General features: G+C 46.0%; 1 protein-coding gene across 1 annotated transcript in view; it reads left to right on the top strand.

Annotated features, from left to right (window-relative positions):
- The window catches only part of LOC144164803 (uncharacterized), an 89,754-nt gene extending 74,390 nt beyond the window's left edge, over nucleotides 1-15,364 (top strand). The window contains exons 5-7 of the mRNA XM_077695070.1: nucleotides 8,746-8,940; nucleotides 13,964-14,046; nucleotides 15,206-15,364. Of these exons, the coding sequence (XP_077551196.1) occupies nucleotides 8,746-8,940; nucleotides 13,964-14,046; nucleotides 15,206-15,244 (317 nt within the window). The 3' untranslated portion in view covers nucleotides 15,245-15,364. The remainder of the gene's footprint in view (nucleotides 1-8,745; nucleotides 8,941-13,963; nucleotides 14,047-15,205) is intronic.
- The last annotated feature ends 12,563 nt before the right edge of the window (nucleotides 15,365-27,927 follow it).

A 27,927-nucleotide genomic window follows, 5' to 3' on the forward strand; every position in this document is an offset into this window, starting at 1 on the left:
GGGGCGGAGTGACGTCTTGTCACAGCGTCCACCCAGTACTGCGAAGCAGACTTGGTGCCATCCCAGCCCCCCGGGTGCTGCCCAAGGCAGCCCAACCAGCCGACACGACACCTGGTGCACGCAGGTGTTGTGCCGCCTGCGAACGTCAGGAGTGACGGCTCTGCCGTCGGTCCTCTTCGGGCTTCCGAACTTCAGGCGGCAATGAACATAGATGTGGCGTGTCTCACGACCACTTCTGCGTCCGACAAACAGTCGATGACGGCAGGGACTCCTGCCTCCACCTCAAACATATCCTGAGGTGGAGCCCGCAAGGACTCCACCTCGTCACTGTCACAGCACTCTGACAAATACATGGCGGTAACACCGTCTCGGCCAGTGCCAGTGCCAAAGGCGGCAAGAGAACAGCGCACTATGGCAGGGCGGGGAAAAAGCCACCAGCTGCCCGTGTCACAGGCCTAAGTCTGAACTGAGTGTGGTAGTTGATTCATCCGGCCCTAGTCCGGATCTACACCAGCTAAAATCTTCTTTTTGAACATTAATGGTAGCTGAAATGATTACACAGTGGAACTGCAGGGGTCTAATTAAAAACCTAGATGATATATATAAAATTCTATACAAAACGCAATCATCCATCCCGTGTTTACAAGCCACACACTTGAACTCGAGACACACCAACTTCCTGAACCAGTACACAGTAGTTAGGAGAGATACAGGTAGCTGCACCCACTCCTCTGGTGGCGTAGCTATAGTTAAGCAACAATCGGTCCCTTGCCAATCTCTTCAGTTGTGCAACGCCCTAGAAGCAGTTGCTGTACGGGCAATCATTTTCAACAGGACAACAACCATTTGCTCACTATACATTCCTTCTGAATATCAATTGTCCAGTTCTGAAGTTAATTCCCTTATAGATGAGCTGCCAAAATCGTTTTTACTTGTAGGTGACCTGAAAGCGCACAGACCACTACGGGGATCTGAACGCACAGATTCCCGGGGTCGCTTAATAGAAAATTTTCTCTTCTGATCCGGAGCTCGTCTCTTTAACAAAAAAGAGCCGACATACTACAACAATACACACAACACATACTCACACATAGACATGGCAATCGGCTCTTCTGTCCTCTTTCCATCTGTTGAATGGGGAGTGGTTGACAACCCCTTTGGGAGTGACCACTTCCCAGTCATCTTGAAAGGCTTTGACATGGGCCCTAGCAGTTCCATCTGTCATAAAAAGTTTAAGGAATCTGGTGCAGATTGATTAAAATTTACACAATTATCTCAGCTTTCATACACGTCCTTAAGCCATTTGGGAAGTGACGAAGCCTGTGAACTGGTGACGGCCCACATTCTTAATGCTGCTGAGCGCTCGATTCCGCAAACATCCGGCGCCACACCTTAAACTAGGAGGCCTTGGTGGAATGAAGAGGGTAGGCATGCGTGGCAAGCTCAAAATAAGGCGTGGGGTGTCCTTCGCAGGTACCCGACGACGCAAAACGCGATTTATTTCAAACGTGCAAAAGTACAAGAAAGAGGCATTCGCCAGCGAACGAAAAGGGAGAGCTGGCGCTCTTTTGTAACCTCTATTAATTCGTACACAGATACAGCAATGCATGGAACAGAATTAAAAAGCTTAATGGACTGAAAACACACAACCTACCCTTGGTCAGCAGTACAGGCGACACCCTGGAGGACCAGGCAAACACACTGGCAAAACACCTCTCTTATGTATCATGTTCTGCTCACTACACGAATACGTTCTTGCAACCTAATACATCTATGAAAAAAAAACCGATTCTCGATAACAAAAAGTCTGACGAACCATACAACTCTTAATTTTGCGTAACAATGCTTTTGGTGGCCCTGAGAACATGTAAAGCTTCAGCACCAGGGCCACATAGCATATCATACGCAATTATTCAACATCTGCACACAGAAACTCTCCAAACACTCTTGCACTTATTTAATAAAATATGGGCGGCAGGACACTTTTTGGGGGCCTGGAGAGAAGCAGTATTAGTTGCTGTGTTAAAAGATTAGAAGGATGCTTCATTAACGGCCAGTTACCGACCAATAGCTCTGACAAGTTACCTGGGAAGACTTGAAAAAATGGTAAATAAAAGGCTAATGCATTTCCTTTACTATAACGGCCTACTGGGCAGGTGTCAGGTGGGTTTTCGATCAGGCCGAAACACTACTGACCAACTTGTTGCCTTTGAGTCGTATGTCAAAGACGCTTTTATCCACATGCAGCACTGTCTGTTTTTTTACTTAGAAACATCATACGACACAACTTGGCGCCATGTCATACTGCTTGATCTCAAGGCATTCGGTGTGTCTGGGCACATGTTAAACACTATTGAAAGGTTTTTGTCACAGCGAAAATTTAAAGTAAGAGTAGGGACAGCGGTATCTAGAACGTACACACAAGAAAATGGTGTTCCTCAAGGTGGAGTGTTAAGCTGTACTTTGTCTGTAGTTAAAATGAATTCGCTCGGGAAATCGTTACCACCCAGTCTCCTGCTCAATGTATGTTGACGACGTACATATTAGCTTTAGATCATGCAACCTGTCCATATGTCAAAGGGAGATACAGTTAGGCGTAAACAGGGTTGCAAAATGGACAGAAGAAAATGTTTTTAAACGGAATCCTCAAAAAAGTACATGTGGTTTATTCACACGACAGCGTGGAATTCATCAAGAACACAACATCACACTGAATGGAGAACGAATTCATGTCAAGAAAGAACGTAAGTTTTTAGGTGTTATGCTTGGCGAAAAGCTAACATTCATACCGCACATAAAGACACTCAAACAAAAATGCTTAAACACCATAAACATTCTAAATGTGTTATCGCATCAGTCTTACGGTGCTGATAAAGACTGACTTCTACGCCTTTTCGTCAGTTTAGTAAGGGCACGTATAGACACAGAAGCGTAATTTATGGGTCCACGTGTAAAACCGCCCTAAAAATGTTAGACCCAGTACTACATCTGGTTCTGGGCCTTCGCCTAACTTCGGGAGCCATCAGGACAAGTCCAACTCAGTCTCTATGTAGAATGTGACCACTGGTGCCTAGAGCACCAGCGCGCTTATACAGCAGCGCTCTTTGTTGATAGGACATTGTCTATGAAGACTCATTCGTGCAACTCTATTCTGAATGATACCTCGTCTGCCCATTTGTATTCAGCAGGCCCCTCGATCCTTCCTCCCTTTATCCTTACGTGTCAGAGGCCTTGCAGAAGAAGTAACGGTGTCTTTAGGTGAGGGCATGCAGACCTCCATCGCCGATGTAGTACCGCCTTGGGAAATGTCAAAGATTTCTTGCGACACATCTTTTAAACTCATTGATAAGCGTCGTGCACCTCGTGAATTGATCACGCAGCATTTGGTACATTTACAATACATATATCAATGAACCTTATTTTACAAGGATGCCTCCGAGTCCGGGCCATGTGCTGCACATGGCCCGGATTTTTCTAGAAAAAGCATTTTTGAACAAAAATAGTAGTATCTTTACGGCCGAAGCTTATGGTATTTTAATCACAGTGGAGCACATTACACAGAACAAAATACAACAATCGATTATGTACAGACTCCTTAAGTGTGGTTACAGCACTATATTACTTTAAACCTACCAAAAATGTTGTCCTTAGTCACCTTTTAAAGCTATTTTGACTTATTATAATATACAACTAAAAATACTTGTTTGCTGGACCCCTGGACACAGATTCTGGGCAATGAAATTGCCGACCGAATGCCACTTTGGCGGCCCTCCATAGGGGTGCTGACATACAGCAGGTACCTTTCCTCGATTTGAAGCCAGTGATCCGAAGGGGAATCCGTAAATGCTGGCAGCACACGTGGGACACACACACATAGACAACAAGCTCCACTTAATAAAACCACACCTGGGAAGATGAACAACAGCAAAAGACAACAGATTCACTGAAGTATCGATTTGCACACTGCGCATAGGTCACTCTTACGATACACATGCATACTTTTTGAATGGTACACTCCCACCAGCTTGTGATAAGTGTGGGGACCGGCTCTCAGTCCTCCATGTGCTAATTGAGTGAGCATCCTACAATAATGCTAGACAACGACACTTTCATAAAATCTATAACAGTAACATTCCGCTACACCCTTAACTGTTTTTAGGAGATGAACCTATGTTCACAAAGAAATGTCTTTTAGGCTATCTTGCAGACATCAGGTTTTTAAAGCTCATTTTGTACAGTGCATGACCTCGGAGCCTTTGAGCATCGAGCAAGGCCCTGATGTTTCCTTTGTTAACATGGGGGGGGGGGGGGGGGGGTGCGCTCGCGTAGCATGCTCTTCGGCTTCAGCTGCAGCCACGTTCCATCCATACTTCCCTTCATCTGCCATTATGTCCTCATGTATTAGTCTACAGGCCCTCTCACCCATATATACAGTATTTTAGAATATATCATACTCTTGTCGTAAATATTTTATGATCAAACTTGACTATTGAAGGTCCACGTAACTTAGTTCTGGCGCTCTTTGGTCTTAGTTACCCTTGCGGCAATAAGCACAAAGATACAATACAATGAGCGAAGTTTACGTTAAAAGTTTTGTCAGTATGATTCTAACGAGGCAATCTTTTGAATAAACCGATCTTGTGTTTTCTCTTCATGGTTCCTTTAGGCAGCTCGGGAAACTTCACAAAACATTTCACATTGGCTTGAACAACTTCAATACCAAGAAAACAAAGCGACAATAGAGTAGATGTATAGCAAGACATTAAAGTCAACCAGTCAGAACATGTTCCCCAAATCCCTAAACGAAACAGCAAACATGTCGACGTTTTCCACTAGACAAAACTCGTTAAGCACAGATGGTAAACAAAACTTGAACGTTTGTTTTCTGTAGGTAGTGCGACATGTATCCACTTGTCATTTCTCTTGGCGACGGATGTTGTATGCATTAATGGTTTGTCAAAGTTGGGCGAGACTAACCAGTACATCTGTATTTATTTTTTGTTTGTATTAAGCCAATATTTTTGTTTGTAAAGATATTTTACTTTCATTATTTGATATTTTTCAAACACAGAGTATGTACGGAAAATATAATGCACTATGGGAAATATGGGAAAAAATAATGACCAGTTCATCCAGGTTTTTAAAAATGGCTTTCCCCACACTAACGCACCATAAGTGAACCAAGAAGAAAAAAAACATAATTATATATATAATAACGTTAGCAGAGATTCGAAAATAAAAGCAGTGTTTTCGTAGAATACCGGTCACACTGGATTCCTGGTAGGTAGCTAGTGAGCTTTTCTCAAGATAGGGGCTCTGTGAAATATTCACTCAGTGTTCTGAAATACGGCACAACTCCGATCTCTGTATTGTTAATCTGTATGGGAAAATTTTGAAAATTGTAAGCATCGGGTGAAACAATATTGCCTTGGTTTTATTTATAATAACCTGCAGGTCATTTATGAAAGTCCTATGATATATATTTTGCAACGTTTCGTTTGCCCATTCAGTTAACTGAACTCCCGATTTACCTGCGAAAGCAGACTTGTGTGGTCGGCGTATACAATAATTAAAATTACCGATTTAATTTACCTACAGGGTAAAAAGAAACCGGTCAAGTGTGCTCCCTTGAAGACCTGAATTCACAGGCTGTATTGTAGAATGGTTGTGTTTAACATCTACATACTGAGAGCGTTGTTGTAAGTATCGTATTATAGATAGTACGTTGCCACGAAATCTTTAGTGCTCGAGTTTAAGAAGTAGATCTAGGTTAAAAGGTCAAAGGCTTTTGTGAAGTCTAAAAAGTGCGGAGAACTATTTTTTATTTTAGAGTTTTCAAGTAAGCACTCAGACCTGACCTCCCCAGTTCACATTACTTCTCTTTGAGTCTCTTTTTTGCTAGTAGGGCCAATTCAATCATCTGATTTCGGAAACTGTATTGTGCCAAGGTTAACTTTGGACCCGATCAGCAAAGGAAGTTACATGTTTCATAGTTTTTTTCAGCCCTTTTGAAAAAAGAGATAGAAGAGAGATCGCGCGGTAATTGGAAAAATCATTGTGCTTTCCTTTCTTCTACGTTACTGTTACTCTTACAAGTTTTTTTTACCTGGGAATATAGCAGTTAAAATAAAGGCATTGAAAATGTGTGCTAAGCAGTGCGATATTACATAAATTACGCAGTTTACAGGTTTAATCTGAAAACCATACGCATCCTCTCCTTACTGTTTTTTAAGTTTATAAACACTGTTTATCGAGATCAATTGGATTCAAAAACGTAGTTTGTATTGCTTGAATTCACGGACAGGTTCCTTTTATGGCTTGTGGGTAGGGGGCTTTCGAGAAAAATGATCATTAAATGCATTAGCCATATCTAATCCAGGTATTTCTTTACCATCCGTAATTAGGCGGCTGACAGTGTTGCGGAACCTTGAACTAAAGAATTTACTCACCAGACGTCTTCCGAGCGTCCCATTGATCACGTGAAAAGATTCAGCCCTACTGAGGCGTCTCGTACATACGGAATAACGGGAATGCGGAGTTCATGCTGATTGTGACGCCCCAAGCGTAGCTAAAGTTATTATTAGTTCCACAAACAAGGTAATCCTATGAGTTCGCACAATATGAACGTTTGGCATTCTTGTCGTGATTTTTATGTCCAATAATAAGCAAAATCCCGCTTCTTATGGTTTACATATACTCCGTATATACGAAATTCATACGGAATATAATTTCGCGGTTATAGTGATCTTTTATTCGCAAAACCAGTGTCCAATTTTTCTACAGGTATGCACTATTTTATTTCCATGTGGTTCCTTAAAATTTTTCTCGTTTTGTGGTGGCTTTGTGCCATGCTGAGAAAGTACTCCGCATTCCCCTAATTATATACGGTATGTTTCAGGAGGGAGGTAATAGCTTTTTTAAGAGACCAGAGCTCATTCGTGACGTAGTTTCTAAACCGTTTAAATAACTAAAATGCTTTAGGACACCTAGTTTGAAGAAATTGGCCATACGGTCGGTCTTGCTTTGTAAGGAGTTTCATTTCAGAATACCTTTTGCAACCCATGGTTTGCTTGATTTGTTTGACGGAGTGTGTATCTTACAAGGAAAAGAAGCGTTATATGCGGTTGTCAACTTCTTAAAGGTTTTGTCTGCTGGTTAACGATTTTCGTCTAGAAGAACGCCGTCCGAAATGGCATCTGTTACAAGCTGACGGAAGGAAGTTAACGTGGCCGGGTTCCGAAGTTAACGTTCCTAAGACAGGAAGTATCGTTAATCGTTATGGAGCGTTGTACACCAAGTATTTTTCTGCTTCGCCACTGCACACAACATAATTCTTGGGGATGAATTTCGCCAGGGGTAACGAACCTGTAATAACTGAAAATGGGAAGGCATTGGGGCCTCTAAATATTTTTCGTATGCAACTAAAGCGTGAAGAACCATCCCCTGTTCATTTGCCGTAATTTTGGTGACGGGAACGCGATATCTTCAGGCGGGGTACCGATGCTTCGGATCTCCCGAGTTGTGGGGTCGTCATTTTACGGTCTGCCCTCAAATGTTAACTCAACCTGCTTGTGCTGGCAGCCGCACGGTTCTTTCAATTTTGCTTAAACAGTCAAATTCAGACCGAGGTACATGAGCGAGATCCGCGTTGTTCGTAGCAGAATCGGTAACTTGGGGGCATTTTTACATGGCTGCATCTTCAGTTGTACATGCAGTTGGATCACCGTGTTTTTGAAAGGAACATGGAATCAATGCGCTGACTATCCGTTTAATACCTCCCGCTAATACGTCATTTCCGATGTCAGAAACGCGCGATGCAGCGGGTGCTTTGAAACTTTGCCCTTATTTGCGAAGCTTCTTAGCACATGCAATCATTGTTTGCCGCCGGAGAAGCTCTCAGAGCATTGTAACAAAATAAATATCGAAATAAAAAAGTTGTACGTCATCATTATGGCCTCTTTAACTAATATCTTGCGAAATAATTAATAAAAGATCGAGTGCGCTTGTTGTTCGGAAGCGTTGAAGGTCTCTGGCTTCGCCTTTCCGGTAAATGTAGGTAATGGTTGAAAATTTTCATGTCGGGGGGACTTTTTATGGCCTCAGGTATGCTAAGGATAATTTTTCTCGCTTTCCTAGGCGGTATTCCGGGAGCTCGATTGGGATAAGTCAGGGAACTGAGTAAGTGGAGAATATTTGTGCACGAAGAGGTGCACGAAGGTAACTGTCTTGAGGGAGTTGAATGTCTCTGCAAACACATCTCAAAAGAAAGCAGGCGTAAAATTACTGTGGGCTGGAGAGCATTCGCAACACGAAGAAGAAATGAGCAGTATGCAACTTCTTTCACAGAAAAGAGAGGAATAATACGGATGCGATCTGTTTGGTCACTTATGGGCAGAAAAGTGTGGACTTTTTATGCACCTTGAAAGAAAACTTCTTGGGGCAACGAGCAATAGAAAAGGTACTTCGAGTAACGCTTGCGACGCTATAATAACGACGATAACGTAGTTGAAGGAAGCACGTAATACAGAAAACTGACGAATGATGACTAGCATTCCGAGTAAGTGACTTCCTAAAGGTGGGCTTGAAGCAAAATAGTCGTATCTCGATGAAGGGACGAGATAAAAATTTTCTGGCAAACATTGGATTCCGCGAGTGCATGATCGGAGCCATTGGAAGGGCATGGGAAAAGCCTGCGTCCTGCATTGAGCATAAATGACCTGACAATGATATATTATTACATTTCAGGCCATACCTTCCTGACGATCCGGCCAAGCCAGTACGTGTACCAGACCAAGGAGTGGAAGTGCAATGGGGTCACGTTGTACAAGCTTCTCACCAGCGACATCATGATCAACGTGCACAGAATCGACCAGATTTCCTTCGAGAGTGGCCAGTTCTTCCTGGCCAGCCTGAAGGGCCTCTGCACTGGGGCTAAGAGTGGTGCGTGGTCGCTCTATGCACCGCTCGTGGTTCAGGGGCAGGAAACGTTGCCATGAGCAGCGCTATAATCACGAGCCTGTTTATGCGTTACCAGGTCCTGTTTTCGCGGTGGGTTGTCGAGTAGGTATGCACCGAATGTAGTGGCGTTATGTTACCGAGTTTGAGATTAATTGCTACTGGTGGTTCGTGGTATGCCATTGGAGGAGCCGCAGATGACTCCAATAAGAAGCACACGACGGGCAGCCTAAGGTACCAATATTAGAGTAATGCTTGTGCTCTACGGCCACCTCCAACTACTCAAGGTACCTGCAGTCAACAAAAATTGGAATAAATGCATAAAGAAACAAAGTTACAGCTGATGGACCAATCCCCTCCACTGTGTGCCGACAGTGTACGATGCAGATGCAGGGCGCCACGTGTGTTGTTTTCAGTACTGAAAGAACTCCAATGAGCGCGAAAGCGTCAAGGGAATGCCGACACCGTACTCGACGGTAGAGGGGAACGAGGGTGATGGTGTCACTGTAGATAAAAATAGCTTTTATGCTAACCATGAGCCATATAATTATGGGAGACCGTACCGGTTTATTGGCCAGACATTCCTAAGCGACCGAGGGAGCGACTAGAATTGATGGCAACCTCTTCGATGGAGTTAGGGGGCCGTGAAGCAGCTTTATTTGCGTATTACTTCCTGGAAAGGCTCAAAGGGGGGGGGGGGTGTAATACATCAAAAGTGGAGAATTTCATTTGATGTTTGGTACGCCATAAATGCGGGTGAGTGCGCATGCATGTTGACAGAGGTACCAAGCGTTGAATGATTGAATGCTACAAACGTACAGCATTGCAATCTTTTTTCTTGTTTCGACCTTATGTAGATTAATTTTAGGTTGCAGTTTTGTGACATTTGTCAAACCGGAGTACTCGCTGAAAATAAATTTTGCGGCACGATTCTGCACGCATTTATTGCATCTGAAAATGCGAGTATGGCGGCGGTTCCACACTTCGTATCGACACTCCACTTCGTGCCTGACGTGCATAAGGTTGTCTCGCATTTTAAACTGTAATGGGGGCTATTCTTAGCCTACGTCGCACGTAGCCAAGGTTAGCTTCGTTTGATATATGCGCGCACTGGCTGGGTCAGATTGCGGTTATAGAAAAAAAACCGGGTGATGAAGCTAAACTAATTACGACGTAGTTACGAAATGGATGTGCCTGCAATGGAAAGAAATGAGATGTTTTGCCTACATTTTCTCAGCCGTTTTTCTCTGAATGCCCAATGAGGGTTACAGGCAACTCGCATATGTGCATCATATTTGCTGTTGACATACAGGCAAATAACAGCTTTCAGTGAAAAGTTATGTTAGAGGAAATATTTGCCTTATCAGTCATCTAAATTAGGCCAAGAACACTTGTCAGCGGCACTCCGTAAACCACGAGAGAAATAGAGGCAACTATAGTGAGCGTCCTCGAACTGATTGCGGTTGGTTAAAATGAGTTCCAGGAAGATAAACAAGGGAGGCGGGGACTTTACTCCACGAAAGTGTTTGCTGGGTGGATGACAACAGGGACCTTTTTTCTGTCTAAAGCGTTGTCAAATGCCCACGATGGTGGTCCTCTTTATTCCTCTTGAGGCTTCGTGCTGTGGCAAAGAATGACGCCAGCGCTGGCCACAGGAGCGCGACTGCGCACTGTTGCGCTCGACCATGTGTGGCTCACTTTAGCAGGGTTGTGAGCTTGCTTCCCACGACGGTGGCTCACTTGCTAAGGCGTTGTGCATCCGAGCACGAGGTCGTGGTTCTATCTTGGTCACGGCAGCGCTTCGCCGGTAAAGGCGAAAAAATAACGGCAGGTGCAGTAAGTTAAGGACCCTTTAAATGCATCGGTGTACCTCAACCGTTGAGGTAGCAAGCGTACTTTCTATCTTTGTAGCGCGTTGTTTCAACCGGTAAGTTTGAGCTCCGCGGCAGCTGTTAGGTGCACTTTGAAGGACGCCTGTCGAAGCACTGACGCCACGACAAATGCAACGTCAACGGAGAGTTCGATGTAAGCAGCCTACTGCAGTAGCCACATGATGGTATCACTCTGAAGTCAGTGAAAAAGCAAAAGGATGATCTTTATTTGTGATAGCTGAAGGATATTGCATACGAGCTCATCTAGAGTGATGCCCATACGGTATACGGTGCTGTACGCAGTTTAATGCATTCATTCTCACTGGATGATCTCAGAAGTAGTATAAAATCACTAGTTTTGGATGAGCGTTGACAATCTGGCCGTTTGGTAAATGTTCATCATCTCATCCCCAGAATGGACGAGACTGGGGAAAAGGAACGATAAGATGAGTGCTGATTTCAACTAAAATTTTATTGAGGCAACGTACGATATATATACAGCTTGTTTACAAAAAAAATGTACCCTATGAAAACATCCACCCAGGCTTACAGTTTTAAAAAGCTAACTCGTGAATGTACGCAACTTGTGCATCAAGAAGGGACACTCTTGGTGGGCGCACCCGAGTTGGCATGTTCACATAAGCGGCAAATCTCTCTAACCTCCCTCGATCTTTAGTCATCTAGAGGCAACAAGATAGCGGTGTCACAAAGCCGACCGAAGACCACCGCATTTCGCAGGGAATCCAGAAGTGACTCGATGGCACTCCCTTGAGCGGACTGCAATGGTTTATTTTATCTCCTATTTATTTTTATGTATTCGGGCTCGTAAGGTTGCTTCCATTTCTGTCGCTTGTGCTCTCATTCTCTACGGACCTAGTCTGGCGGTTATTACAGTGGCCTTTTGCATCAGCACCCTGGAAATTTCTGATTGTAAAAAGTTCAATAATAAAAACAAAATAGGCACAACCAGCCGTTTGGCCGATATAAACGTGACCACAGTTTAAAAGAATGCTATAAGCATTTGATTATAAAGACACGAACAGTTGCGTGTTTGATACCGTAGCTGTTTCTTTAAACCTTTTTGCTCAAACGGTAGGGCCAGAATCGTTATTGTCTGATGGGCCGTTACCTTAGCTGTGGAGAAAGATTGTTTTGTGGTTAAGTTCAAAGGTCATGGGAGCTCAGGAGACCGCTACCGATTGGGCCCAAGCTGACAAAACCACCCGGCACGAAGTTGCTTTCTGCCCGCTATACTTCTCCGCAGCCTGACTGACTTCGAGTCAATCACTTCACAAATGACATGTTTTTGCCGCTATCAAATCACTGTGAAAGAAACAAGGAAAACAATTGCTTTGTTTTATTGGAGGTGTCCTGGCAGTGGAGGCATATTTCAGTGCTGATGTGCACAGAAGTGACTAAACTGGAACGTCGGTCTAACGTTTGAAGTAACTTTAATGGAGTCATCAGTGCCCCTTTAAAGGATATATGAAGACAAAATACAAGTTTGATTCATTCAAAAGACGGCCTCATTGGAATCATACAGACAGCAGTTTTAACGTAAACTTAGCTCAAATAAGCTATATAATTAGAAAAAAAGGAATGGCCATGCGACCCACTCGCTCATTTCCCGCAACAGAACCTATGTCATACCAGCCTGCTCTGCGGTTGGCGGAGGCCGGCAAAAGCAAACGCAAATTTGGCTGAGCTTAGAAGCTTCAAGAACGAGCTATTTGGGCATAAATGTAGGGCGCATTCTTTTTAAAGCAGTAAGAATGGTGCGACAAATAGTGGAAGTTACGAAAGCACAGTAAACATAGCAGTGCTGATGCGTACTGCTGTTGCTACTGCGCGCACTATGCTTGGTTTAGCTGCACAGCGTTGCATGGCTTTGGGGTTGTCTCAGACGACACTGGCCGATTGACGCAAGCAACGGTGTTCTACGTAACCATATTTGTCGAGCTAGCACAATGTTTCACGAGAGGATTCTTTTCTCCCAGAACAAAAACAAGCCAGGTTTAAATACGGCTTGCCACGGCATGGTGGCGCCATGTAGGTTCAGTAACATAAACAAACGCACGACCGCCGGTAGGGTACCTCTATGCCAGCGGCGCCGTACAGGGTGGAGACACCCTTTGAATGGTCCCGTGCTGCCGCAATTGGGTCAACGTGTTCAACGCGTTGTTCTTTTCGTTTCCCACGAGACCCAGCAACGTGAAACAGATAAGATGATTTAAACTTCGCCAGTAAACCGCGTTGCGGCGATAATTTTAGCGCGGTCTTGATACAATGACTACCTTCGGTGGCGAGCGAGTGACCCAAAATCGCGGCGACAGCGTATACGTTTCTCCACCCTGTACGGCGTACGCGTGAATAAAGGCACATTTCCGGTGATGTCATTGCAGACCACGAAAACACACGATTTAACGAGAAAATCAAAATTTTATCTTAAATTGATTTTCTCAGTGAATAAAGCATCGTTTGTATCTGGACAAGCTCAGGGGCACTATAAAACGAAATCTTTCAAATAAAACCAACTCGTATTTTGTCTGATGGCTCCTTTAAAGAACGCCGAGAATGCATTTCTTTAACACTTCTTTTATGGCGTAGATGTGTATTTCAGCTCACAAAATCTGATATTTCACCCGTTAGCCTAACGTCCAGAGGCTCAGATTAACTGGAAATGCTTGGAAGAGATTATGGTGAGCACATTGGCAGCCCTACCAACAACTGCGGCGTCGTCACAGCTAGTAATTCGAAGAAGGCTTGAGTGCTGATTAGTCTTAGATTTAGTTTGTACTTTTTCTTGTTAAGGTCCGGCTTTAACGCAATTCCGCAGGGGAAAAAATGCTCAAAATCCTTCAAATTCTGCCCTGGAGCTATTGGGTTTGCCGTCCTAGCCAACGTCATCGAAGAGGTTCAGAGGGTGGTGTGAGGGAAGATCGCATTTATTTTACTGGTGCAAAAAAATGACGAAACTCGTGTCGGGGTCCACGCACGGAAAACTTTAATCTGCTCAGGTAATTAGGTATTGCTTGTGGTTCACTTGAGCGTTCCTCTAAACGGCTTGCTGTGCTGGTAAAGCAGTCACAAAAGCAGTCAGTCGCGAGGTATGAAAGCGAGTGCGTTTTTATTTGCAGGCCACGCTATCCACCTGTGGAGATGCAGTGCCATCGAGCGCAAGCTGTACATCTCCCAGTCCATCTGTTTCCTGAGGCAGGAGGTGGGCAACTCACTGCGCCTGTCTCCGCACGAGTCATAGGAGAAACGAGGTTTCAAGAGTTTCCGCATGGCGAAAAATAGGCGCTGCGTTATTTTTGATTGATTGATTGAACGTTTATTACCATTTGCGCATGAGGTTTAACAATACTGATTGGACCCATAGCCTGCACTAGCCATTGGATGGCTAGTGCAGGATCCAATGAGGAATGGACAGAAGCAGGAAATATCAATTAAACATACGGATATAGCTGTATAGACACTAATTATCACTTCAGTGTAGTTATGAGCTTACACTTTTACACAGTAGAGAAGTCTTTCTCTCCTTAAACAATCGGGTCACAAAAAATGACGCCCACCTCCCCTCGCGGGAACCCTGGTGTGATGCGACGCTGAAGGGGGGGGTTCCATTGTGCGTTTCCGTTTGGTCGATTACTCGAACTGCGTGAGCAATCGTCGGGTAATGCGAGAGAGAGAGAGAGAGAGAGAGAGAGAGCAACGTAGCGCGGACGACCGTCGACTGAGAGACCGGCCGGAGCGCGGAACTCCGCTTATGTGCGCAGCGCGCCCGAAGGAGAGGAGACTGCGGAGAGAGACGGCCCTGCACATGCGCACAGCACGCTTGCGCCGCGCGCAGCGCCGCCCACCGGCGGAGTGAGAGCGCGCTGTGCAACGCACCCGCAGATGTTGGGCGAGAGTGTTCGCTATCGGAGAGAGGAGAGGGGGTGAGCGGAGGAGAGAGGCAGCTGCGCGGACGCGGTCGACGACGACGCAGGAAGGACAGGGCCGCCGGCAAGAGATGCTCCTCTCAGCGTCGCATCTAAAATCAAAACTACATGTGTTCTTCCACGCATGGGCTTTTGGCCAAAAAACAGCTCTTGTGAATGGCAGTCAGAAGTTAACAATAATTCCGGCACTCTACATGCGATGTTTGCTATTGCTCCTACCGAAGAGCAGCGCAACGTAAACGTACTTTCGTCGTATATTGGCCTCCTGAAAGTCGTACTCTCTTTACATGCGGAGAAGTCAGCTTGGCAGAGAGCAGGCCATCGCCAGTATACCGCACCTGCTCTCACTGTTCACGCTCACTCCGTCCTCGTGACACTCACTGAACGAGCGCATACGGAAAGAGTTTATCGACGTTTTCGTTCCCTTCAACGCAGGACTACCTCGAGGCCTTGACACAGCTGCAAAAGCACTGATGCACCTTCGGTCAAAATCCCCGCTGGTGTGACACACGCGTAAGCTCCTTACCACCCATTGGCTGGATTCGGGCAGCCATGTGAATCAGTCGCTCGGCGAGAGTGTTTCGTTTCTTTTTTGTAAGCTTCGAATACAATAAAATAAATTTTTTTGTTGCTGTCCAACTTTTATGGTGACAAACACCACCGGCAAGAAGACGGTTAAAATGGCTATAGCTAGGCAACGTGTCCGTACGAGGTCTAAGGTGTTATGGGTCCTAAGAGAACGACGGTCAGACCAAAGCACAAATTGAGAAGGATTTTGCCCTAAAACCCGAGTATTTTATCGTGATTTTGCTCAGCAAAGGAGTTTTGTTACCAGTGTAGCACGGAACTTCCAAGGAAAAGCGGTCCTGGAACTATTTCGTTTGTGGAGGAACGGAGGAACAGCACCGTTTCATTAAGGGTCGGCGGAACTGTAATGGTAACTCGTTAGGTTTATGAAAGAACGGCAGGAACTGCGTTCCTTCTACAAACGTTACATCGCAAAGATTTGGCTGTTTTTGATGACAAGACTCAAGTACAAAAATCTACAAGTCGATACTGTGTTTCTCTGTCTAAAAGCTGGCCAATTTGCCCACCCTTCAGCGGAACGTGCTTCCTCGAAGGTCTAAGGCAGAAGAGTAATCCCAAAGCGGGCAGCAGCTTGTGGTTGCTTTCATGCCGGTTGAGCTTACGCGCAGTTCGAAAGGGTGAATACCACAGCCGCGAGGATGTTTTTCACCTTTTATTGGTTGTCTGGGCAGGCCAGGATGGGCGTCTAGCCGACACAATTGTTCCCTGCCGGTAAAAGGTTGTCTAAGTCCGAGTGGTGCTGCAGGTCCCTTGTGAAACCACCGTATCCGTAGATTGTCAGGGGTAATTACCGCATTAGTTAGCGCGAGACGCGGGTCCGTTGTTCTCAGGGGAGTTGCGCTCGCCGTGAGGTCATGCGAAGGGTCATTGGCTATCAATATGCGAAGGGTCATTGGCTATCAATATGCGAAGGGTCATTGGCTATCAATAGAGCAGGGCGCACAGCAGTGTCTCAGGACGTTGTTCTGCTCGAAGTTTGAGTATGCGCGCAGTTCGTCATCGCGCGGTCGGTCGCAGATCTTGCGGGAATGGGTCGACGGGAGCGCCAGGTCCTTTTGTATTGCACGCGTCGTGTTGAGACTGGACAGAAATGATTGAGAAATAGAGCGCGACTTGGACAACGACAGAAATGAAGAACGACGGGACTAGCGCTCACTTGAAACTGACATTTATTAAAACATCGTATCGTATATATACATGTATTTATACATGTATGCATGTATGCTAGATTTATGCATGTACGCCAGATTCGAATTCTCGGCAGGAGTGATGGTAGAGTAGCGAGGGAGCTCTTGGAAGCGTTCTTTATTAAAAAGTGCGTTAGCCACACATCTGTGCTTTTGCGTGCCACCGAGTTTGAATTTTTGGAAACGTCACTTCGATTGTGTCCATCATATGTTTGATGCTTTCCGTTTTGTGTATTCCAGTGCGCATGCTCCTGGTGACACATGTAGAAATACGAGAGGATGTTTCAATATATGTTAGTTGCAAGTGAGCGCTTGTCCCGTCGTTCTTAATTTGTGTCGTTGTCCAAGTAGAGCTCTATTTCTTAATCATAATGCACCAACTTGCCCAACAGTCGTGCTTAATAAAGGACAGACATTTCGTCATTTTGGGCATAATTTCGTCGCGCACCGTATGGACAAAAGCTGAAAGAGGCCGCCTGAAGGCCGGCAGCCTGAGTTCAGAGTGGCTAGTTAAACGGTTTTAACTTGTTTGAGTGAGAGTGAGAGAGTGGATCACGTGATTGTTCATGTACGCCACTTCCTCGTGTTACCCCGACGCCCATCTTACAGGAACACGCCCCGATCAATACTATATCGGAGCTTATAAACCAGCGCGAAGAAGGAAGGAAGCTCAAGCGTTTGTACATTCCAGTGGTAGCAGCGCTCCATTCACATTTTTGTCATGCGTCCCCCGTCACTTCAACCTCCGACGATCTTCCACCGTGGCGGTACACGACAATGACAACAAATAAGACAACGAAGCTTCGTCGCCGTGACTAGCTAGCGCCAACCTCCAATGCCACATTCCCTGAAGGCCAATGCGTACAGTACACAGACGCAGATCTTCTGCCGGACGGAGGACAGACTGCTTTCGTCAGTGCCACGCACCCGGAAATCAAAGGCTCCCGCTGTTACGCTACCGGCACTCCGGAACCGCTGCTACTAGAGCTCCAGGCTGTTCATGACGCAGTCAATGCTGCAAGTGCACTCTATAACATCACGGAGGTGCATATATACACAGACTCGCTCAGTGCTGTGAAGCATCTGAAGCAAGTAAACAAGACACCTCTGATCTGCCAGCAGATTCACAGCCTCCACAGAACATCAGAGCTAACGATCTGTGTACATTCGTTACAGGGGCACGGTCAGAATATACTGAATCAATTAGCGGACCACATTTCCCACTCTTTTGCGCCCCCCCCCCCCTGAATCCTCCCCTAGCCCCCTTCCTTGTGATCCGCGCTCCCGTCTTTTAGCCTGGGAATCTCTCCTGAGAAAGGACACACGTGCCCTAATTCCCCCGTGTGTCGACTGCCTGCCCCCTATTCTTTCCCGGGTGGAGGAAGTTTATCTCAGGAGGCTTCGGGCTGGGGTGTCCCTTACAACTTCAGTCACTTGGACTTGGGGGCACTAACAAGACCACCCAGGAACGTGTCCCTAGTGTCCGTCTCCGGCGGTTGAAGCTGATGCCAAGCATTTTTTGTGGACGTGCGCGGGAACAAGGACAGCTCGAGACGATGCGCTCAGAAAGGTTTGTCTCCGGTGGGATAAACTGGATGACTACAACCTCTGGGTGCAGGAAGATAAATACTGCAGGTCACTGATGGACTTTCTGCACGCCACTGGACTGCATGCATACCTGTAGACTTGAAAACCTGTCGGTTTCGTGACCTTTTGTGCTCTTGGCAGCCCCTCTCTCCCTATTTTCTTCTCTTTCTCTTTCCTTCCTACTTTCTTCCCTCCTCCCATCTTTTACCGCCTCTCATATGCCGCGCGGCAAAAACTCGAAGTTAAAAAAAATATATCTTCGAACATCGGAACGTGTCGCTACATTACATTACATTACAGAACCCGAAGTGGAACTGGAACGCGCTCCTTTCGCAATAGAAGAACTTGTAACGGGAACTCGTTCCAAATATTTGAGGAACGAGGAACGAGCTTTCGTTCCTGTTTTACAGGAACGTGCACAACAGTGTTACTAAAGAAGGTACCCCCCCCCACACACACACACAATTGTGCAACTAATGGCCAAGAGATCTAGTACTTTTCATTTAATATTTTCATCGGCCTTCGACTATGGGGCTACAAATGATATGGTCGTATTGCATTCTATTAAAATACAATACAGGAAAGTCTGGTTATCAGGAGGTATTGGGCGATGCAGTCACCCAAAAATGTGTGGAAATGAAGGAAAATAAATTTATTTATTTATTTGAAATACTGCCAGTCTCTTCTTGAGACCAAGGCAGGCGGGCATACAAGGGTGTATTCATATACATACAAAAGTACTTAGTCGGTAGGTAGTACAACAGTAATAAGAACAGAATGTCAAAACAAGAACAAGGGTTAAGTAACTGTGGTGTAAGCGTCATATTTTAGATTGCACATATTTATGAAAGATACAAAGGAAGGGAAACGTGTAGAAGGGTTGAGCAACGCATAATACAAGCATAATCGAGGTTCCTCAGTTTATAAAGGATGCCAACAAGGAAAGTGCACTCAAATAAGCCAAAAAAAGCAACTTGTGTAAAGAAAAGAGATTGGTATACAGACTAACCATACGTTGCGCAAATCACAACTAACAATACCGCGCCGAGCGGAACCGTAAAAAAAGTCTCAAAACCATGAGTAATCAAGTAAAAACACTGCGGGAAGTTTTCGCATGCGTAGAGTGAACTAGAATATTGTAGTTCACTGTACGCATGCGGGTGTATAGTATTTACTACAAAGGAAGAAAACAAAAGATAAGGAACATTGTGAGGCAAGTCATACCTATTGTATTCCAAGAAAATACATTACAGATAAGTTAGTACAGTCAAAATTCGCAGTGACTGAACATGATGCTGTATGTTATGTAGACGCACGTTTAGCGGTGGTCGCCGTAAGTGTACAGAATACATAACATCCGAGTCCACACTTCATAAAAATTAGGGTTGCATGTTTCACTTTCCTGTTAATTGGTAATGTTAGCGATTCTCGACAAAAAATCAGTAAGTGAATCCGTGTTAGTAACCAATGGGTCCAAGCGATTTCATTCTCGGATAGCAAGCGGGAAGAAAGAATATTTGAAGGCGTCATTATTGCAAGGATATTCAGTCAAAGTGTGCGCGTGTTTTTGCCTTGTTTGCTGGGATTCTGAAGGGTGGATGAACTTGTATGCGTTGATTTTATATTGATTGTGCAATAGTTGAAGCAGAAATTTTAGACGGGCTTGTTTAGCTCTAACCTGAAGTGTATGAAGTCCACAGTCCAATAGCATATTAGTTGGTGAGTCAGTACGTTTAAATTTATTGCAGATAAATCTTACAGCTTGCCTCTGTACCTTTTCTAGTCTTTTTATGTTAGTGAGCGTATAAGGGAACCAAATGGTGCTGGCGTATTCTAATACTGGTCGGACATAAGTGGTGTAGGCTAGAAGCGTAGTTGATTTTGGTGCGAGCCTTAGACACCTTTTAATATAAAATAATTTGCGCAATGCAGTGGATGTAATGTGAGTGATGTGTAAGTCCCATTTAAGGTTGGATGTTAAAATTACGCCTAAATATTTGTGTTGATTTACTTTCACCAGTTGCGTGCCGTTAATGTTGTAAGGGTAATTCATGGGTTCTTTCTTTCTCGTTACGGTCATGCACACTGTTTTTCTGAAGTTAATCTTCATTTGCCACTTAGTACACCAGTTATCAAGTTGGTTTAGAGATTCCTGTAAAGCGACCTGGTCTTTGGAACTGTTGATGTTTTGGTACATAATGCAGTCGTCAGCAAAAAGTTTGATTTTACAAGAAATGCTTGTCGTTATGTCATTTATAAATATAAGAAAGAGCAGAGGGCCAAGAACTGAGCCCTGGGGGACTCCGGATGTTACGGGCATGCTATCTGAATGTACATTTTCAAAGATTACAAATTGCGAGCGGCCATATAAAAAGTCTTCTATCCAGTTTGTTAGGTTTCCGGTACCGAGTATGCGTTTGAGTTTTGCGTTTAATGTTTTATGGCATACTGAGTCAAATGCTTTTGAAAAATCTAGCAGTATAAAGTCTGTCTGCGAGCGGTTATTAATAGAAAACGCGAGGTCATGTACAACTTCAGTTAGTTGCGTTGGTGTGGATAGCCCTTTTATAAATCCGTGTTGGTAAGGAGATAAGGTGCCTTTTGTCTCTAGGAATAGTGTTATGTGCTTCAGAATGATGTGTTCAAGTAATTTACATGATGTGCTAGTGAGTGAGATGGGTCTGAAATCAGATGGGTCTTCGCTATTGCCTGTTTTAGGTATCGGTGCGACCTTTGCTTTTTTCCAATCATCCGGAAGCTTTGAACAAGATACAGACTTACGGAAGACCAGTCCTAGATACCGGCTGCACCATTCCGCATAACGTCTGAGAAAATTGTTGGGGATTTCATCGGGCCCGCATGCTTTTTTAGGATCGACGTTCAGCCAGAGGTTCAAAATTCCATCATCAGTGATAATCAAGGGGTCAATTAAAATACCATCGACGAAAGGGAGATCGGGGGTATTTCTGTTATCTTTTGTGAATATAGAGGGAAAATAATTATTGTAATAATTAGCTTTAGCTTTTTTTTTTTCTTGTGGAGAAAAATCCGGGGTGTCTGTTCTAGGAGGACGGATGTGTTTCCAAAATCTACATGGGTTATCTTTTATGAATGAAGGGAGCGTATTTTTAAAGTAGTTCTCTTTTGCTTCTTTTAATTTGGACTTGAAGTTTGCGATTGCGCGTCTCAGGTTAGGTGCATTAGGAGAGCTCGCTTTGTTTTTCTTCGAAGATTTACGCAACCTCTTGACCTTTCTTTTGGCATGTATAACTTCGCGTGTGATCCACGGATTATTTTTGCGGGGCCGTGTTAGTCTCAGGGGTATGAAGTTGTTCATACAATGTGACACGATGTTCTTAATCTGAAGCTATAGCGTATTGACGTGTGTGCTGGGCTTTCCAGCCATTTTTAAGAACGTGGGAAATTCATGCGCAAGGTAGGTTAATATGGAACCGTCATCCGCTTGACTGAAATTAGCTACCGGCGCTCCGGTAGAACGCATGCGTAGGGCACGGTCGAGTGTAAGCCGATAAATTGGCATATTGTGGTCTGAGATACCATCTACAACGTTGACTTGGTACTGCTGTTGTTCAAACGGATAGCTGAGAAAGATCAAGTCTAGGATGCTTGATGCTGCGCCTTGAACACGCGTCGGTTGCTGTACAACTTGGCGGAGGTTAAAATGCAGCATTATATCAATGAGAGCATTTGAACCGGGAGATGTGGGGCACATGTTAGTCCAATCTATATCGGGAAGGTTAAAGTCACCCATGAGTATTATACGGGAGCTACGAACATGATGTCCAAGAAAATCGTGAATGTTTGTTATACAGTCGTTGTCAGAAGAGGGGCTACGATAAACACAGCCGACTACTAATGTAACGCCGTTGCAAATGATTTTGCAGAAGATTGCCTCAGCGTTTGGCACTGGCGGAAGAAGGGTGTACGATATAGAGCGTCGTATCAGCAGTGCCACGCCCCCACCACGGGATGGCCTATCTTTTCTAACAACCACATAGTTTGGGGGGGCTATTTCATGATTGTACACAGATGGCGACAGCCAAGTTTCAGTAATAGCCACAATATCTGGTTCATAAAGCAGCAATGTGTTTTCGAGTGACTGTATTTTGTTCAGAATACTTCGTGCGTTTAGGTTAAGCAGCGTTATTTTTTGGTCTGCGCACTGCTGCGGGTTGTTGGTCGGGTTAGTGTGTCGCCGTTTTTTTTTGTCTAAAGGCACCCTCTCTCCCTTTTCGTCGCTCCACACAAAGGCACAATTATTTATGTAGAGTTTGTCGAAGGCTAGCGACACTTTATCTTTTTTGTCTCGGTTTTCTTTCGCGCTATCCCAAAGTTTCTTCCTTATGTCCCGTATTCTACGGGAGAAATCTTCTCCGATGGAGTAGTCTGTGTCCTTGAGTTTCTTACATTGGTTCAAAATTACCGCCTTCTGTCGCGTATCCAAAAGTTTAAAGATAACTGGTCGCGTTTTATCACCAGCTGGCCTACCAAGACGATGAATTGTCTCAATCTCAATCGGGTCTAACTCGAGAGTGTCTCTTATTATCTCTTCGTTCACAATTTTTTCTAGTGATTCGCTCGTTTCGTCTTTTGCTTCCGGCAGACCATAAACGATTAGATTTCCTCTCCTGCTTCTGTTCTCGAGTTCATTATTTCTTTTTTCCAATGTTTCTATTGTGCTTTGCATGGAAGTTACCTGGGTCTGACAACTTGCAAGGTCACCTTCTAATTTTGCAAGAGTGTCCAGTTTTCTGTCGATATCTACCAGCCGTTGTTCTTTGATTATCTTTATGGCGTCAGAAATTTCCTTAAGTTGATTGGAAATGTTATTAAGGGCAGGGCCTGGATTAGTTTTTACGTCACCACCTAACAACAACAACATCTTGAGAAACTCGAAACATTCATACAGCGCACCACACAGCCGCGGGCACGGCAACACCAGTAAAAAGCGGTCACTCGACCGAGAACATCTACCGTAGTTTTTGCCCACCTGTACAAGGAAGATGAACGGATTAGAATGCGGCATGCCGGTGCTACCGTGCCCAGTGGCCGCGCGGCCGGCGCATCCGTCCTTTATAGGCTCCAGGGGTGGTGGCGCTGCCAGTTGAAGACACGTGTCAGGATGGGCGCTTGTTGTTTTGTGCGGATCACGTAGGTAGCTCTTGATTAGCGTCTGGTTCGCCGCGTGCTGCTTGATTCCGTTGAATGCCGTACATCCCGTCGCCGTGAGCCGACCATCGTCACCATTGCTGGCAAGATGCTGCAGGCCCAGACAGAGCTGTACGAGGAAGATGAACGGATTAGAATGCGGCTTGATTTGTTTAAATAGTAAAAGATTTTCAAGTAATACTTAGTTTTTCGTCTCTAAAGTACAAGTCCATACTGGTATAAAAACATTGCAGGCTGAACTCGTCCCAGTAGTGCAGTCAGATGTGAAGAAATTCTACGCCTAATTTTATGTGTGCACTCGCAGGACAAAGTAGCTACATCCGCCAGGCAAGTTCCCTGTCCATGCAGGTCTCTGCCACTAAAGTGACTGCTTCATCTAGTTTCACGTTCACTGACACACTCGCTAAGTCTTTGTACTTTCGGCCTAAGTAACTTTAACGACATGGGGCATAGCACAGTATCCCATGGGAGTGGAACCAGCTAAGAATCGCTAGTTTTGTTGCTACACTCGTGCAGATTTTTTAGTTGTAGAGAACTGAAGTTGCTGGTTACATACACAAGGAATCAGCATGACTTAACCGTCGGCTGTCAATCGTTCAGCGTAGCCTCGAGCTGCACCAATTAGAATCATTGAGAAAAAGCTAAGAAGATTTCTGTGGCCTCCAGAGTTATTGCATTCGTCGCGTCGCGCTTTGAGCTGTCCTTCTTAAAGGGGCACTGACACAAAAATTGTGCATCTTGTTTTTGTGTTGCGATAAGTAGCTAGTGACCTACTTATAACCTGTAGAAACCTCATTTGCTTCAGCGTGCGACGGTTGTTTAATTAGAGGCATTTTCAATGCGGCCAGTCGCAGTTTCGGTTTGAGCGGGTGCCGCGAAACGATGAATTTTGTGGGAACAAAGCTGAACACGTGACCGTAGGAGGGATATCACAGAGCAGAGCCGCCGTAGCACTGTCGAATCCGCATCGACGGCAGTTTCTGCGAATGCCCCCACGTACTGATCTCGTGAGGCGCTTAATTAAAAAGCGACCGTGGATGTGACGCAGGCGCTGCGAGTGCAAATGCTACCGCGGCTAAAGAACGACGCGCGACGCTCGAGACAGTGGGTGTCAAGACGCGCGCTGGGAGCAGCCGGACGGTCTGCCTACAGGTCCGCCTACAGATATGTTCGGCTTAGCACTGAGGCGGATATTCGATTGGCGCTCTCGTAAGCGGTGCTGATGACAATTTTTAATGCAAAACGCCATCGCATCATTAACTCCTTTCTCATATAGGCTGCTACTTGGGTACAATTTTGTGCAGCGGTAACAAGCTATCACTCGAGCTACCTGCGCCGGCCTGGGCCTCTTCGCGGCTGTGGCCGCCGCCTGCACAGCGACCGTGCGGCTAGCTCAGTGGGCTTTTTGTGCCTCCGGCGCGTTTTCGCATCCAATGGTAATAAAAAGTAATAGAAACAGAGTGCCTGGAATCGCTGTGGAACTTTGGTCGCGGCCAGCTGCCCGATGAGCTGACGAAATCACGGCGCCTCCGCCGCCAACGATCGGGTCGTTCCATTGAGGAAGGAATACTCAGGAGAGGCCCCTAGCATACCAATGCATTGCGAAAAGTGTGGAGGAAGTTACGTCATTTTTCTTGAGCCCATCGACTTGTTTACAACTGCGGCGACCGAATTTGGGCGAATAGAACGGACAAAGTTTTAAGGCGCTTGGTATGTGGCTGCCTCGCTACGCTTGCAAACCAGCGCAGTCGCTACGAGAAACGTTTTTAGACTAGGTCAGTTTGAAAACTCTGCCGTCGGAGGCGGCCTTAACTCGTACCTTGGCCGCAGCGGCGCTTACGTCGCGTCGAGATCGGCGGAGCAAGCCGCTGCCGCCGCGGCGACCTGCCGGGAAAATCCCCTTCGCTCAGCGTTGGCGAGAGCCACAGTTCGTTCTTTGCTCACTTTGTGTTTCTTTGTTGTGAAGTGAAGTGAAATTTATCGCTGCTGAGACGTAGCGCGCAAAGACCGCAGTGCTGTACGACCCCAAACAATGCTCCCGTCGTCTGCGTTCGCCATCCCGCGAGCCTGTTGCTATGACGACGACAAACGCTACTTTGCCAGGCTTAAGAGCTGAAAAATCGTCCTTCTATCTCAAAAACGAAGGCTGTTTTTCGATTGAAACTTTGGGTGAGGGTTAGAATGGGCAAATTGAAGGCGAAATCAACAGCTTAGAACATGACATCGCACCGAGGAATCAGGGACGAAGCTCTTTTCGATTCGAAGCGGGAGGGCAGGGCGACGCCATGTTAGTCAAATCAAACCGGAGACAGCAAAGGATGATGGGATAGAGTGCTGGGCTCAGTGGGCTCAAGTAATGGCGGGACTCAGCTTCAGAAATGTGATGTCAGGGCCTCTCCTAACCTTTTTTTTCCTCCATGGGTCGTTCGTTCTCGAGAGCACACGCTCCGCCCTCCGGCCCTCCGATTGGAGCCGCGAGCCGGGCGAGCCGGCGAAAAACGCCGGCAGTGCGCAAGCGGCAAACACGAACTCGTGACGTGTTTCGATGTTGTTTATTTACACAATATCCTCGGGATGTCGATTGCGCGTGGTCCTCTGCTGGCTGCTCGGTTGCATTTCGTACTCTTTAAAATTGATTTTAAATATGTTCTAGGCTGTATTCGCCGCTGATATTTTGCAGATGATGTATATGTGTTCACACCAATCTATCTCCGAAGTTATCTCGCCTTCAAAATTTTGTGTCAGTGCCCCTTTAATGCCCACTTCCGAACAGTCCTTGACCTGTTATCCCGCCCGCTATAGACGGTATTCGTTGAAAAGTTAAGCGGTCAGTTTCTTCGCTTGGCAACACTGGAAACGGCCACAGACATGGCCGATGCGCCACGGACACGGTGCAGCCTGGGCCACTGCGGCCGCACGCCGAAGAAAAAAAGACACCGGCGTGCGTCATCTGCTCCGTTCCAATCCTATTCTAAACTGTGACGCCAACAGAGATGTTATTAATCGCACTCACAGTGAACTCGACGCAATACTTTGTTTTCGGCGAAGAGTTTGTAACGTGAAACACAGTCATGTGTTTCACAGTCGTGCTTAGCTGGACAAGTGCCGCCATCCCGCAGAGCCCGACGTAACGAGTGACGGCGCACCAAGGCCGGGCTGGAGGAGCGACGGGCGCGCACTTCGCCGCTCCTCCAGTCCGGCCGTGGGCGCTCGCATACGGTTGCATGGAGGAGAAGAGGGGTGCCTGATCTGCGGGCCGTGCGCACAACGTCGCCTAGCAACAGACGCTTGGCCACAGATATGGCGGCGCACACTTGGTTGCCTGCATGCATTCCACGCAATTGAATACCGAGGATAGTTTCGATAGCGTCGAATTAAAGTGAGAGCGATTCCTCTTCGCCTTGGCGCACAGTTCGTAACAGCCGGGTCGGCTCGGGTTTTCTCCTTTGTCCTACAGGTAAAATCCAACAAGTCGGATCCGACTTGTCGGACCGACACGTGAGGCAGTGTCAGGCGATCGTTTTCTTTTGCAGTCGGCAGCAGGAGAACGACATCAGTGTAGGGCCAAACACGTCACTTAAATCCCGTATTATGATTGGTTCATCTGACCTTATAGGAGGAGGAGGAGGAATAAACTTTTATTGAGGCCCAATCCGACTCCGTGTGTGGAGGCAGACCAGTAGGGAGACTCCTTAGTCCAGGAGTCCCTGGCTATGGCTGGCAGTCCGGGCCCGTCTCACCAGGTTAAGCTGGGAGCCGGGTTCAGAGCTGGACAGCTGCGCCGCCAGCTGTGAAGAGGAGGGGTGGGGATTGGGAGGGAGGTCGGGTGGGTGGGAGCATTCCCATACGATGTGATAAAGTGTACCCCTTTCAGGGCAAAAGTTGCACTGTGGTGAGTGATAGGTGGGGAAAATCAAATGCCAAAGTGTATTGTGAGGGAAGGTCCGGGTTTGAAGCTGACGGAGAGTAATTTCATCGTATTTGTTAGAGACGGGTGAGGTGGAGGGAAGGTGCGACGAGAGAGCTTGTAGCATGGAGGAAAAAAAAAGGTTTGGAGAGGCCCTTACATCACATTTGTGAAGCCGAGTGCCGCCATGACTTCAGCCCATGGAGCCCAGCACTCTATCCCATCATCCTTTGCTGTCTCCGGTTTGATTTGACTAACATGGCGTCGCCCTGCCCTCCCGCTTCGAAGCGAAAACAGCTTCGTCGCTAATTCCTCGGTGCGATATCATGTTTTAAGCTGTTGATTTCGCCTTCAATTTGCCCATTCTAACCCTCACCCAAAGTTTCAATCGAAAAACGACCTTCGTTTTTGAGATAGAAGGACGATTTTTCAGCTCTTAAGCCTGGCAAAGTAGCGTTTGTAGTCGTCATAGCAACAGGCTCGCGGGATGGCGAACGCAGACGACGGGAGCATTGTTTGGGGTCGTACAGCGCTGCGGTCTTTGCGCGCTACGTCTCAGCAGCGATAAATTTCACTTCACTTCACAACAAAGAAACACAAAGTGAGCAAAGAACGAACTGTGGCTCTCGCCAACGCTGAGCGAAGGGGATTTTCCCGGCAGGTCGCCGGCGGCGGCAGTGGCTCGCTCAGCCGATCTC

Source organism: Haemaphysalis longicornis, unplaced genomic scaffold (assembly GCF_048455015.1).
Source record: "Haemaphysalis longicornis isolate Haplotype H1 unplaced genomic scaffold, Haemaphysalis longicornis Haplotype H1 scaffold_1, whole genome shotgun sequence".
In the NCBI taxonomy this organism is placed as follows: domain Eukaryota; kingdom Metazoa; phylum Arthropoda; class Arachnida; order Ixodida; family Ixodidae; genus Haemaphysalis; species Haemaphysalis longicornis.